Source organism: Aplidium turbinatum, chromosome 14 (genome assembly GCF_918807975.1).
Source record: "Aplidium turbinatum chromosome 14, kaAplTurb1.1, whole genome shotgun sequence".
NCBI classification, from domain to species: domain Eukaryota; kingdom Metazoa; phylum Chordata; class Ascidiacea; order Aplousobranchia; family Polyclinidae; genus Aplidium; species Aplidium turbinatum.
In genome coordinates, this window is record NC_137485.1 from 9,156,138 (window position 1) to 9,170,603 (window position 14,466).

General features: G+C 36.6%; 3 protein-coding genes across 3 annotated transcripts; all 3 read left to right on the forward strand.

Annotated features, from left to right (window-relative positions):
* The first annotated feature begins 16 nt into the window (after window positions 1–16).
* LOC145783534 (osteopetrosis-associated transmembrane protein 1-like) lies at window positions 17–1,565 on the forward strand. The gene has a single exon (XM_082595431.1). The coding sequence runs from the start codon at window positions 33–35 to the stop codon at window positions 963–965; it is 933 nt and encodes a 310-aa protein (XP_082451557.1). The 5' UTR covers window positions 17–32; the 3' UTR covers window positions 966–1,565.
* A 3,410-nt stretch (window positions 1,566–4,975) lies between these two features.
* On the forward strand, window positions 4,976–7,438 carry LOC145783434 (ragulator complex protein LAMTOR3-A-like). Its single transcript, XM_082595308.1, has 3 exons — window positions 4,976–6,725; window positions 6,924–7,075; window positions 7,300–7,438. Exons 1-3 carry the CDS (start codon window positions 6,624–6,626, stop codon window positions 7,418–7,420), a joined length of 375 nt encoding a protein of 124 aa, XP_082451434.1. The 5' UTR covers window positions 4,976–6,623; the 3' UTR covers window positions 7,421–7,438.
* Window positions 7,437–14,019, forward strand: LOC145783432 (zinc finger C3HC-type protein 1-like). Its single transcript, XM_082595307.1, has 7 exons — window positions 7,437–7,715; window positions 7,918–8,065; window positions 9,634–9,863; window positions 10,004–10,134; window positions 11,844–11,988; window positions 12,536–12,616; window positions 13,208–14,019. Exons 1-7 carry the CDS (start codon window positions 7,437–7,439, stop codon window positions 13,424–13,426), a joined length of 1,233 nt encoding a protein of 410 aa, XP_082451433.1. The 3' UTR covers window positions 13,427–14,019.
* Window positions 14,020–14,466: the final 447 nt, after the last annotated feature.

Below are 14,466 nucleotides of genomic sequence, written 5' to 3' on the forward strand. Positions count from 1 at the left end.
TTTAGACATACTTGGATACATCAACACATATAATGGATTCAAACAACATTGATATTGTAATTTTTGTTAAAACATGTTTCAAAAATGTGTTGTTACTATATGTATGTTGGATGCCTTTTGGGTACTGCGACAATATGCATTTAAGTCATAATGGTGCCAGCATTCCACAGTATAGAACAAGTTTTATTGTTGGACAAAATGGTGAAGAAACAACACTTATCAGTGAGATATGGCAAGAAGGAGAATTGCCTCTTCGAGAGACAACTATATCAAAGGAATGCATGAAGCATCTTATCCAATTTAGCACAGCCACTTCTGAATTCATAAATTGCACTGTCACTAATGCGAGACCAATGCATTATTGTGAAAAATGTGTTGGAAATTATGTGTCCGTAAACAACATTTATAATGTGATATTTAATGATGATTCTGGGACATCCAACTGTAAAGAACAAATATTACGTGCTGACAACATACAGCTTGTTTTATTAGCACATAATTTTGTTGAAAGTATTTGGACAAAATCTACATGTGATAACTGTTTTCATATCTCTAAACCCAATGGTACGAAGCATTATGATTTTACTCAAGCTTCAAGGGTATTACTGGACAAGATCAATAAAACCCTGGACTGTTTTGATGATTTTTCTAAGCTTTCCAAAAATGGTACAACCAATGCCACTGTGTGTGCAAAATGTGGGTCACTTTATAAAATAGCCAAGAAATGCTATCAGCAGGTTCAACTAGATGATAAACTTTGCAGCGATCTCATTGATGCCATGAATTACACTCGAATTTATTGGAGTGGAAAGTATCACTGTTCGGTTGCTTTACCTGACAAAGGCCTTATATGGCTTGTTACTGCTTTAGTTTGTTTGCTTCCTATTTTACTTTATGGAGGCGCTATGTATTATGATCGACATTTACGGAGGCGTGCCTTGCTTGTTGAAGATGTTACTGAGTAATTTTTCAATACTTTTATTGAAAAATACATACCTTCTTGCTCGTAAGTGCAGACGTCAGGTTTTTATATCTTCCTTAAAACACAAGAAATGTTTTATGGCCTTGTGATCATGAAAAAGAAACACAGCTGTATTCCTTTTTAGAATTTATTCAACGTCTGCACTGCAGACATTGAATCAATTTAATTAAACACTGATTTTCTGTCTGGAAAACTTTAAGGTTGGTGTGTCACTGTTATGATTGTTTTGCATGTTTTTTCAACCTTTCTATATGTCTTGATAGAAAAAGATTACTTTTACGGGGGTTATTCCCTTTTTTATTTGTTAATCAGTCATGACTGCATAATATGAAGAGTTGTAGACTAATCTTCTATCTGTTTGCCCATTGCACAAAGTTATACAATCTTATTTTTAATGTTAAATCAACACATCTTGGATTCTTATTTAAGGGAAATTGTAATAAGATAGAATTTTGTGAACTTGTATTCATATCATCAGGCCGATACCAATATTTATGAAATTTTAAGGCCAATACCGATAGATCAACTACGAAAAATTTGTTACCAACAAACTTATTAAAGCAACAAACCAGTCCAAGAAAGTTTATGCATTGGTTGCTGTAATGGAAAAATCATTCTTAAATCTTAACACTAATCAGAAAAAAAAAAGAAGCATCCAAATGCAATACTGTTTTGTGTTCAATTCAATAATCAAAGTTCAACAGTAGTTAAAAAAACATAGTTTCTCAGCATTCATGCCAAGAAGAGAACATGTTTTGTCATCGTAAATCATTCCAGCAATGCTGAACTCTCGTTCGCTGGGGACAGAAGTAGGGAGTGTTCCGTGATACCCATGGGCTGCATGCAAAAATGGATTGTGTGCAGACGCAAGCACGTAATTACAACGGTGAGTGTAAACGAGAGAGTTTGAATGCGATCTTTACAAGCACGTTTGAGCAACTTGTGTTTCTTCTAAAGGCATGTATTACTCTGGTTTTGAGTGTGGTTTTGCTGGCCAATGTTTATCGGCGAAAAATAGCTGAAACAATGTATTGGCTACCCTTGATATCGGCTGACTGATATATCGGTCGAGCTCTAATCTTTATAATAGTACATACAGTACCTATTAAAGTTGTAATATCCCACTGCATATAATAGAGCAGGGGTTCTTAACCAGGGGTGCGGGGATGCTGAATTACCAAGGATTGTTATAATACGACATAAGAAGCAAAGTTGTTTTACCAGGTTTCAACAAAAATTTCCAACTGTAGGTGACTATTACTTTTCAGCCAATCTTAGAAGGGGGTGCGAGAACTGGTTGGTAATTTCAAGGTGGTGCCAATAAGGCAAAAGTTTAAGAACCGCTGTAATAGAGCATTGTTAGAGAGTTTACTTGTTTGTTGTACCAGTACCACAGACATACAAAACTTAGCAATATGAAAAATAATGTATATAGATAAATAAAATGCATAAATGCCACCAAGTATGTATGTCATTGCATATAAGATGTATAAATTTGACCTGTAAGGAACTGTAGCCTACAGTTTTTAAAACTACACAGTATTAAATGCAGAAAGACGACTTTTTGACCTACAGTGATGAAACCAACTGTGACTTAGTTATGAGTGTGGAGAAAAACTGTTTTGTGTTTGCAATGTGTTCTTGTGCTGGGTATTAATAATGATGCAATGCACTGCAATTTAGCATCATGAAACATTTTAATGTACCTACAGTATATTATATAGAATGTTGCTGTGTTAAGTTGATAAATATTGTATGGGTTGAAAAGCTTTTCTGCTTGTCTTGTGTTGTTCAAAAATATTTTTGTTACATTTAACAGTTTACATAAAAGGGTAACTCAATTTTTGCGTTATGATAAGTATTTATCATCATCAACAAATTTTGATTATATAGGTAGGCCATGAATTAATCCCCGTGTTGAGGTTATGGCCTGTCTCTCGAAGGTGAAGTCTTTCTCTTCACACCTCATGGTTTGTTGGGTTGGCACAGTCCATGTTCAGGGCTAAAAGGTCACTTTTAAGTTTTAACAAGTTCTTTCCAAAAAGGTTTTAGTCTACCTTGGCGTCCTTTACTTCGTTATGCTGCAATATTGACATGTCTGACCTGAGAGATTCAGCTTTCTGCGCACAACGTGACCAAGCCATCTCATTCTCCCCAATTGGGGGAATGAGATGGCTTGGTCATTGGAAATAAAGTTGGTTATCATGTTCAACACCTTGTGGTAAGCTAGCCTGTAGTCGCCAGAAAGGGGTCCTTGATATTTGTGCTTAGGCATTCACACTATGATGTTGAAATATATTTTGGAGCTGCCTGACTGTGGCAACAGATGATATCGGTGTTATTCTGAGTGAAGTGCTGGGCACTGGGCAGTTGCGACAGCACAGTATATTAAATGCAAATGCCGCTGACCTAATATTCTGTACGTTGGAAAATTATTTCTAGAAAGCAATTTTTGTTTGAACAGATGTACAAAGAGAAAATATAAAAAATGTGTATGACTAGTTTCCATATTTTAAATAAAATATTGCTTATTATCACAAACTTTTCATCTTTATACAATATGCATCTGTTTAAACAAAAACAGCTAGCTAGGTGGGTTCTTACCTGTGTTTGAATAGTCAGACACTGATATGCATACGCGCCGACTTCCGGGGGGGCGGCGCCCCCCGTGAATTTATGATTGAGGGGCAACAAAAATCGCTATTACAAGTGGTGTTTCAAAGATAAAATATTATACGAAAGAGATTTTGATCATTTAATCGGACTTAAAGAATGCCGAAAGCGAAAAACAGCCTACGTTGCTCTCGCCCGCAAAACAGCAGCTGATCGCATGGCTTTCTCTGGAACGTGAATTACTACTGAGATGTGCACGGCATGCACGCTCACAGTCACACACTGCTTATCTTCCCGCGCGTGAGGAGCAACTTCAAAGGCAAAACGCGTGGTAGCGAAAAAGCAAATGCGAGGTTGCATGTTTATTCTTATTTCACAAGTTATCCAAACGTCCGTTGGATTTTTGGTGACTTCAAATATGAAATCGATTTTAGTAAACTTTATCGAGTTGAAACATCGACGCAATAAACAATTACGTGAATACAGCTTAAAGAAAAAATGCATTTTTCAAAACTGTCATCCGTGTTTTGCTTCAATAAACACTGTATTGATGTAAATATTGTGAAAATATATACATCTCATTCATTGCCATACACTCATCAATATACACTCCTGCGCTACCGTGTAGTAGCCTATAGTACTCGAGTATAGGTCGAACCCCTACTTTTGAGCTGAAAATCGGTGATATTTCCTTCTCCAGTGTATAAGTCGAATAGCTTCCGACACTACCATTCGATGGTTCATCTAAGTATTGGCATTAACATACTTGGAGGACATTTCAAAGTAGATCTTAGAGTAACTTATGCTGCTGGAATAGTCACGTAACTATTCAGGGCAATATCAAGTAAACCAGCTAAATTAGACACGCTATTTTCAATGAGGTCTTCTCGCTGTGAGATCAATTATGATTTAACAGAACGCATTTTTTTGTTCACAATGTGTGAGAATTAAATCGAAAACCGATAAAAGAAAAGGTGTTTTATGGTCTTGGTCGCAGATATTGCTTGCATTAACGTCGTCTCTTACCGCTATTATCACCTAGCCAACCTGACATCATTGTTTTATGCGGTCGCTAAGGTTAGACATCGACTTCAACGATCATGGAATGTTACGTAATAAGAACAATTACTGTATATCCTACACGCAATAATAAAAAAATTGATCTTTTCAAACAGCTCTTTCTGCTGTTTTGTCTCGTGAGCTTTGCATATATTGCTCAATGCTCAACAAGTGCATAAAGTTTAGAATTGACAAGAAATCATTGAATATGAAAATTAAGTTTGAACCACTGCCAATACAGGTATTCAAAACTTTTACTTCGGCCTTTTACTCCGTAATCTACGTCCGCAATGATTTTTCTGCAGCAAAAATGAGTACATTTTGTAAACTGCAGAGCTGGAGACAACAGCTTGTCCCGTGTATAAGTTGAACCAACCTGTCTTTGAGGTAAAAATCACTTGCTAACATCTCGAGTATATACGGCCATTCGATAAAAGACTAACTTATTAAGACTTTAGATAAAAAACAAAAGAGAAAACACTTCGCCGTTGTTAACGCTTTGAAGGTAAGTAATTAGCAAAACGAGCGAAAGGAGGTAATAAAACTGATAGCGGGTTTCCACTCTGCTTGAGATTATGATTTTTTTGCGTTTTATTTCGATAGCTTCACTGTCTTGATCGTTATTCACTCGCACGAAAAGGAAATGAATCGGCTTGTTTTCCAACTGTTCCAATTATGAGCTAACAATATCAAAGTTTTTGCGACTAGGCATACTGCATGCGTAAAAGTAAAACTAATCGTTTCAAGCAGCGATTCTAATAAATTCGGTTTGCGATCTAGGTGTCAATATAAACAAGACAGTAAGCTTAATCAAAGACTATTTTAATTGAGTAAAATAGCGTTACGGTTATGACGTCATCACCTTTCTCGCCCCCCAAGGTTTTTTGAAAAGTCGGCGCCTATGCTGATATGTTTCTTCATGGACAAATCGTGTTTTCTAGTCTACCAAGCTTCAAAATGGAAAATTTATAACAATAATTTCAGAAATTTATCATTGAATAACAATGTACTGAATATTGGGTTCAGTAGCTTATTCTTAAAATATACCGTGCCGTCACAACCATCAAGCACCCGCTAAAATATGGTTTACTCGAAATAGCATTGAGATTACATGGCGCTAATAAGGCAGCCCATGCAACTTTTACAGGCGCAGCAGCCATTGTATTTGCTTCGCTAATTTCACTGTTTTGTTGAATACTACACAGTTACTTCATGCTGTTTGTTGTAATGTTTATCTGATATCAAATCACAACTAGTTTTTGATAATTTATTTACTTGTTTTTAGTACGGTCATGGCTACCTGAATATACAGCCTGAGTTGTCACATTTTGCAGAAATTTCCAGATTTTGCTAACTTTTGTTGGATGTTCAAATAAATTTTTCTAAAAATTATATTTTTACCCTTTCTTTGTTGTTTTCCTCAGATGATACAATAGGTTTTGACATCCTCAGATGTTGAAAAACAAAGAAAATTTGATTTCGAAGATTTTAGTCAGACTGTTAATTTTTCAATAACAGTCTGATTTAGCGTTTTTCAACTTACTTTTTCTCATGTGCTATTGCTTCCCCAAGGCAACAAAAAGCTTTTATATCATTAGGAGACAGCAAAAAGTTAAAAATCTCAGAAAATGTCAGTCAAACACTAACAGTAGCTGTAATCAAAATGTGACAAATCAGGCCGCATCTCCAGGTGGCCATGGTACGGTATTTTATCTTTTTGAAGTACTTATTTTATGCATCACCAATAAAAAGTATTGAGCTGAATATTGGTCTTTTCACTGTTTTCCTAAGATGTATGTGACAAAATTGTTTTATTATTGTCATGTATTTGCGTTTAAATCAATATTTCTGTAAAAACGTATTAACGTTCAAGATTGTGATTCTTGCAATTATGTGTTGTTTTTTTTTGTAAGACAGCTAGTTTCATAAACATGCTATATAGTTGCTTGAACATAACTTGCGATTTATCATGTCTGAGAATTTGAAGAAGCATCTGTATCGTCAATTAAGTACTATCAAAGGTTTGTCTGCAATTGTAGTTTCGGACAGAGACGGTGTACCTATTGTGAAGGTGAGCTAGTTCATGTTAAATAATCAGTAAATAGAAAATCTTTAAATTATAGTGATATTGTTTAAATTTCAAGTACAACCATCAAACAAAAAAGTGAAGAAATCGGTTAATATTATTTAAGTGGCTTTGTGAAGAAAGGATAGTTCAATAGTTAAAGTGATTTGTGATAATTGTCAATCTCGATATTGATTTGTTTAGGTAGCAAACGAGAAGGCACCGGAGTTTGCCTTGCGGTCTGGCTTTCTTAGTACTTTTCCGCTTGCCTCTGACTTGACTGGAAAGCTTGGGTTGGGAAAGAACGAATACTTCATTTGCTCTTATAGTGATCATACTATTGTTCACTTTAATAGGTAAATGTGAAGTTTTATTTAATCCAGGTGGTTAGAAATTGAAGTTGTTTGTGTATAATGCATATGTATGTCTGTGTTTTCAAACTTTTTTGAATTGAATTTCCAAGATAAAATTCAGGTATTTTCAAAAATAAAACTCTGAGAAAATGTGATAGAAAAAATTCGAAATACGGTGGTATTACCAACTGTAATTTTGTGAAGATTGTATGTTTGTTTTTTTGCAGGCAACCGCTTACTATCAGTTTCATTGCAAGCAATTCGGCCAACACTGGTCTTATTCTCAACCTTGGGCAGGAATTGAAGTCTACATTTGACGCCCTGAAAGAGATCGTAAAAGACAATTAAAAAAAATCTTCACAAAATGGATGAACTTACTTATGTAACCGTTCCTGCTTCAATGAGGCCTTCCCAATCTGTTGTCGATCAGGTTAAAACCACTATCAGCGACCTGATTAGTTCCACGTTGTGTAAACTTGGGTCATCGGCATCTGAAGATGCAAGGGAGAAGGTTAATTCAGATGAAAGTGAGATAGTTAATGCAAAAGATGAAGAGAAAAAGGATGAAGTTATAGTTCCACCATCTCCTGTGCATTTTCAGAGAACGAAGACAGCATATAACGCGAGAGTGAAATCTTTCACTGTATCCTTTTGCACATGTAGTGTCATTTTACTTAATCATACCCACAATCTGTATTTTTATTAAGAAAATATTTGATGACATGAGTTAAGAATTTAATTGTGTATAATGTGTATATATAGGAAAATAGTTTCAATAGTTATATAAATAATAAGTTTTCATTGTTGAAATTTACCACCGATTTTGTCCTTAACTTCTGGTTCAGTTGTCTTTGTGGTGTGGCAAACCTTTGTGCCTCAGTCCCCCATTACTTGCACAGTATGGATGGAAATGTGTTGGAGAAGACATTATCAAATGTTGTACATGTTCGGCTATTCTAACACTGCATCTGCCGTGGCCGAACGCAAGAAATTGTAAGTTTTTATAAATTTAGAAATTACTAGGCTAACTGATAAGTTTTAACGGTCCCTGTGCCATACTTGATTTGTTTCTGAATGTTATCAAGAATAGTTTGTCAGCATTTTGTTGGTGTCAGGCTGCCAGCAAGTAACCTATCAAGTGCCTATCGTAAGCAATTTGCAAAGTAGCCGTTTTCGCATCGTTTAGTGCCGAGAAACCCTGTGACTTGTAAATAGACCAAGTTGATTACAATGTAGTTTTCAAACTTGATGACTCAACAAATTAAGAAACGGTTTTACAAAACGAGAGTAGAAATTTCCTGCAACGAAGGCAAGTCTAGTCATGTGCTTGTGTATTTGAGACTTTCAGACAAGAGATTCTTTCCCTTTAGTTAACATAACTGAATCTGTTGCTGGAAACAAGACGAAGCAGTGATGTCTCTAAAGTCGCCGGCGGCAGTACTTTAAGGTCTTTGGATGGAAGTTGTTGATGAAAGGAGCATACAATGGAGCTGAGATGAAGCTTCTGAAAGGCTTTCACAATACGAGAATAAACAGTTACTGCTATTTTGCATTCATCAAATGCTGGCATTTGCACAACAATCTAACCTCTTAGTGTTATTTATTAAGTAAGAATCGATTTCGCTATAGTAATAGCATCTTCAGCTAGCACATGTAAAAAAGAAAATTTCAAAATACGTAAAACGAACAAATAAAGCAAACTCCGATATTATCAACATGCATAAAATTCTATTCTGAATAGATGGTTACATGAAATCAAAATCAAAACCTGCAAGCCTAAATCTTAAACTGGTGTTCTGCCACGATTTTCAACACTATAGGCCTACTGGTACAAAATTCAAGAACACATGAACATTATCATCCATCAAGTAAATTACAATCGTTCAACCAGACGAATACAAAGAAAAACGCAATTTAGATTACAGTCCACTGCCATAAGTTTACATTGATACAACGCCAAAAAGAATAACTTGTGGATGGGCATGGTTGAATAATCTACACTACAGGGGTCGGAGGTTGCTGATAACATGGGAGTAACAAAGCAGACTAAGTGGTTGGTCGAATCAATTTTTGTATGTTAATGGTGGCTTTAATTTTATGTAGCCATTTATTTTTATTTCATGACTACAGTAATAGCTGATTTGTGAGATCAGAAAATTCACAATGCAAGAACAAAAAATACATTTTATCACCATAAGACGGACCAAACAAATTGTGTCTGTGAAATATGTCTCTGAACGTTAATTGACCTTATGGAATTTAAATCTGATAGAAGCGCAACTTGATTGATTGAATCTTTATCCTCTGACTGGGAATGCTTCTTTGAGAACTTTCCGATTGTTGAAGTGTTGTTGCCAGGGAATATTCCATTCATTAGGTGCACTGAATGGAGAGCAGTCCTTTCCGTGCGTTGCTCAAGCGCACACCCCGAGAGTCGAACCAGCACCGCTTGTTTTTGAAGCTTCTTTGTTCACGAAATCACGCGTTAACCAACTGAGCTATCCCGTCGGACTTTGTGTTATAAACATGACAATGAAATTATACGTTTACTTTCTTTTTAGACCATTCCGCTTGTGAAGATGCCCAAAACAAAATTTTGGAAGGCCACCTGAAAATTTGTGCCTGGCCCAGCAACCCTGCTGGAGAATCCTTTCTCAACCCCTTCAACGTGCTGTTCTTATCCCAAGAGGATAAAGATGAATTGATGCACGACTTCTTGGCCAGGGCCAAGCGACTGTACAAACTTGGCGAAAAGTTACCACACATTTCCGCAGAAACGTTGCAAGATTTAGTAAGAATATACCTCTTTTTTTGGAAAATTTTTGTAGGTATTGTTATTAAGTTTCAAAACGAAACTTCGTTCTGAAAGCTTACTTTTCTATAAAAATAAAAAAAATTTAACAAAACTGAAAACGTCCTTTTCATTTCAAGGGAATGGACGATTCCATCGTGCCCCCTCTGCTGAAACTGTGCGACTTTGATGACCATCGTGCGTCAGATGAGTTGCACCAAGCAATGTGTCTATCTGCAGCGTCACTTGCGCTTTGTGGCTGGGATGCGGAGTGAGTTGAAACGCTTAATGTTGACGAAAATATTTATTAAGCAGAGAATGAACCAACAATCGTGGTTTTTCTTTTATTTTTATATAAATGAAGTAATTTTCTAGTTCGGATTTAAGTTAAAAATAGCCGAACCACATAGGGTGGTGTAGTGGTTCTGATTCCCAACCGTCTTTTTTTTTATCTTGTGGACCCTTTTAGTCGATATTCAAATTTAAATTCCCGCCCCTACAAATTTAGTTTGTTGAAAACTCGTTTGAAACGTTAATATTTTAAGCTGTCGTAGAAGAGTTCTTTGTCATTTTTTTTTGTCGTATCCAGGCTTACACCCGGTGGTTGAAGATTTAGATTAAGTGGGCGGGAAGACAAGGAAGCCAATCTTCGTGTGCACCTTCAGGCATGCCTTTAAGTGTCCTGCCACAGACACAGCCGCATGCTCTTGAGCGGTGTCGAACCGGCACCCTTTCGATTGCCGTTCCAGTGTTCTCACCACTCGGCTATGCAGCCGAGAAGTACATTTGTCATTAATATTCCCCTTCAAACTAAAATAAATGTTGAATTTTGAGGAAAAAATGTTTTACATCACAAGTTTGAGTACTATAATTTCTTGGTGGCATGAAAAACAATTCCTCTCTTACTGTGTCAGCCACCTAAAATTCTTTGCATGTGATTGCTCGCTTCCCAAACATCTGATCATGATATAATAGTGCGTAGTATCTGTAACACCACAGATGCTTTGTTTACTCCTTTCATTACCTATTGATACTCTCAACTTTTGAGTCGTCGTCGTCGTTTTGAGTGAGAGATATGAAGTCGCAAAAGTTTAGTTGGTTTCTCAAAACGTGTTAATTCAAAAAGGATTTGAACACGCTCTAAAGCTCTAGTTTAGGCCAACTTATTAGGCTTAAAAAGCTTTACAATCTTAAAACTAAATTCTTGCAAATTTCAATATTTCCCTCTGTTGGAAGCCACTGAAGTAGGGATTTCAGAGTTTTTTCAACACAAAGGGTCTAAAAACTCACTTACGCAAAGTTTACGAAACCATATAGTAAGATTTAACTTTTGGGCGTACGCCGTGCAGTGCTTCAACCTTGAAATCAATGAGATGAAGCTGGGCCAGTTTGTCTTAATGCACTACCCAATGCACCACGTTCATTACACAAATCATTTTAGCACCGCAGCACTATATGTGACTTTGTTTGGAGAAGTACGTTTCACTAAAAGATCGCGTTTTATAATGTAGTATGTTAACAATGTGTTATGATTGAAAAAAGCAAAAAAAAAAGTGTTTGCCTCATCTGCAGCATTTTGAACTTCGCTTGTGTTTAATATTGTGCTTGGCTTGGGTTTGCAACCACAATAGATCGAGAAAAAAAAGAGATCTACCAGTACCTGCAAACATCTGTCGGATTTGCTTATGATGCAAGTGAACGAATCCACAAAGGATACAAACTTATTTATAAATTTTATACAGTAGTCCCAGCTTATCAAGCCCACGGCTAAAAGGCCCACCCGCTTATTCAGCCCAATTTGGTAGGGAATTATGGGAGTGAATGAATAGGAGTGGCACAGAATCGCCCCCGCTTAATAACCCCAAAGTCGTCCGGTCCCTAGGTGAGCTTTATACGCTGGAACTACTGTAGGCTATATAATTTATATCTTACATTGCTTTTCATCTAATCCATGACAGTTAAGGAGTTCTTTTCTCTCAGGTTAAAGCATCAGCTGCCAAGCATTTATTGCAAAGAGACAGGAAGGTCTGTTGGCTTGTGGAATTTTGTTCCTGTTGCGGTCGACGACGATACCAGCTTTTCTTCTACCAAGCGAAGAAAGATAGATGACACTCAGGCCAGCCTAGTATGATGTGATGTCATAGCTTCAAGTTTAACTGCATTGTGGTTGGCTGTGTACTATCATATAGGTCAAAGGTCGACTGATCGCTTGTATGCGTGATGCTTCTTTTCCTTCCAAACACCAGTTTACAGACAGCCAGGCCCAGTCAACAAATGTTTAATATTTTTACCGTTGTTTTTACAACGTCCAACGACGTTGAAACTTTGTAAAAATGGCAGTTTGCTGGCCGGTGGCCGGAGTTTCAAAGCGATCGCATTAATTGATTAAATCCACAAAAAAATTCATAGTCTGTGTATTTCCTCACTCTTCGTTTTTGAATATTACATCGTATGTAATGTGGACAATATTATGTGATTGTCCATTCTTCAATGTAGATAAAAAAAATTGTTTGTCATAAAGTTTCTTTGCATTAAACAATGCAATATGCTGCAAACATGAACACAATGAGATAAAGACGTAAGACAATCGCTGCAATGAAAGAATTAGCCACTTTACTAGTGGGTACAAAGCCGAATGTGGATGACGAAGTTTCATCACTTTGTGTTTTCAGACGATTGAGCAAAGCTGGTTTCATCCAATCAAACAGCACCACGTGTGGTCACCCTGGATCATTTCTTTCAACTCTGACTGGGTATTATTTTTAACTTCTGAATTTTACTGCTAACTGTAGCGGATCGTATTTTGGGCTGCATCGCGCAGTTTAGTAAAAATGAGTGTTGTGAGAAGGCATGAGAAAGAGTTTGTCTAAGTGAGCTAAGCTTTAGCGTGGAAACATGTCCAAGAAAAGTTTGAAATTTCTTAACTATAGCCTATACTTTTTATATAAAAAAGTTGCTTTTTATTTATTTTTAGTCCCATTTGGCCCTTACCAGATCTACTACTGACTGTACAATTGGAAAATATCTTAATTTCCACATGGTTTTGTCAGTTGTATTTTTAAAGTGATGATAGTAATTTAAGGAATCATCATATTTCAAAGCATAATTTTACTGTGACAGTTTCATTAGAAGACGCATGTTATCTCACAGTAATAAAATATTCACTACAGCAATACAGGTCATTAGGAAACATGCTTTTGCAGATTTCTCCAAAAAGAAATAATACTTCGAAGTTGTTGTTGAATATGCGCTTTTTTTAATATTCGCTGAACAGAAAACTGATTGTATTCAAATGCAAGTGCGCCATTAAACCAGTGTTTCCAACCCGAAAATATATTTTGCAGAGAGGCATAGGCTCCCCTTTGATTCGTGATGAGGTGCAGCCTGGATGGGCTTTACTTCGTGATTTGCTGATCAATTCCTTTTCGGAAAGTGACAGTGAGAACAATCTGCCAACATCATGTGATAAGTCACCGACTACAGCCAAGAAAGCCGTCAAAACCCCTCCAAGATTAGCTCTGCAACAAGCCAAAAAAATCCTCAACGAATGGTCGACCGTTTGAGTACTGCTGCTGTTTTCAAAGCCTGATATCATTGTGGCTTATTTGATAGTGATTTTTCGTGTTTTTCCATTTTTAGCTTTTGTGCTGGTTTGTCAAACTATTACTCAGCGATTTAAAAATAGAGATGATGCTTGGAATTGTTCGGCTGATATACTCAACTCATCCTTTACAAAAATCGCTTTTTACAAGATGAGTAGCAAATTATGGTACTGCATTTTTTGCCTATTAAGAACATCATCGCATACACTGTTTGACTGTTTGTATAATAGTGTTTGGGCAGGCCATATCTGGCAATCATCAGTTGATTGGGTGACAAAAATGCCACATGAAATGAAAATTTTGATTGCAACTAAAGTGTTTTTGTCTCAGCAGGCACAAGCTTTTAGGGGGTTGTATTTCCAAATTTTCTACTTTGTCATCTAAACCAAACCATTAAGTATTTGATGATAAGATGATGATGATTACTTAGCCCATAGGTGGACTAAAATTTCGTTTGTACACCAATTGTTATCTGATTTGAGTTTCTTTACATTGATCGATGGATTGATATCTATGATTTATCGAGGCACATCAATACAAGCTGCGGTAACGTGTATTGAGACTACTTTTAATTGCTTTTACATGGATACTCTAAGAATTGATATACAATGTATGACGCCTCAACCGTTTTTGTACTGGAATGGAGGTTTTCCGCTTAATTGTGCATCGATGAGAAGCAGTATCGTCCTCTTGCAAATGTAGTGCTGATAGGAACAAACCGCGGACCATATCAACGATTGCACCATCGTCAACCCACCAAACGCCTGTCTTGAACGATAAAACCAACGACTGGCGCTGTGGTAGTCTTTCAATGCAGTCCTGGATACATCACGAACCTGAAGTGGTAAAAAGATAGACGTTCGGTTCCAGAAGTTCAAACGAAAAAGAATGAAAGAGTAAACTTATGGCATTGCAGTCTACCAACTATTTTGCTTTTAGAGCTCATCTTTCAATTTGTTTTAGCTTAAACATGGCAGGTAAGTTTTTCAAACTGGTTGTGA

Coding starts and splice junctions, on each gene's coding strand:
- LOC145783432 (XM_082595307.1), top strand. CDS start 7,437: ATGGATGAACTTACTTATGTAACCGTTCCTGCTTCAATGAGGCCTTCC. Junction 7,716..7,917: donor CGAGAGTGAAATCTTTCACT/GTATCCTTTTGC, acceptor CTTCTGGTTCAG/TTGTCTTTGTGGTGTGGCAA. Junction 10,135..11,843: donor CTTTGTGGCTGGGATGCGGA/GTGAGTTGAAAC, acceptor CTTTTCTCTCAG/GTTAAAGCATCAGCTGCCAA.
- LOC145783534 (XM_082595431.1), top strand. CDS start 33: ATGGATTCAAACAACATTGATATTGTAATTTTTGTTAAAACATGTTTC.
- LOC145783434 (XM_082595308.1), top strand. CDS start 6,624: ATGTCTGAGAATTTGAAGAAGCATCTGTATCGTCAATTAAGTACTATC. Junction 6,726..6,923: donor ACGGTGTACCTATTGTGAAG/GTGAGCTAGTTC, acceptor TGATTTGTTTAG/GTAGCAAACGAGAAGGCACC. Junction 7,076..7,299: donor ACTATTGTTCACTTTAATAG/GTAAATGTGAAG, acceptor GTTTTTTTGCAG/GCAACCGCTTACTATCAGTT.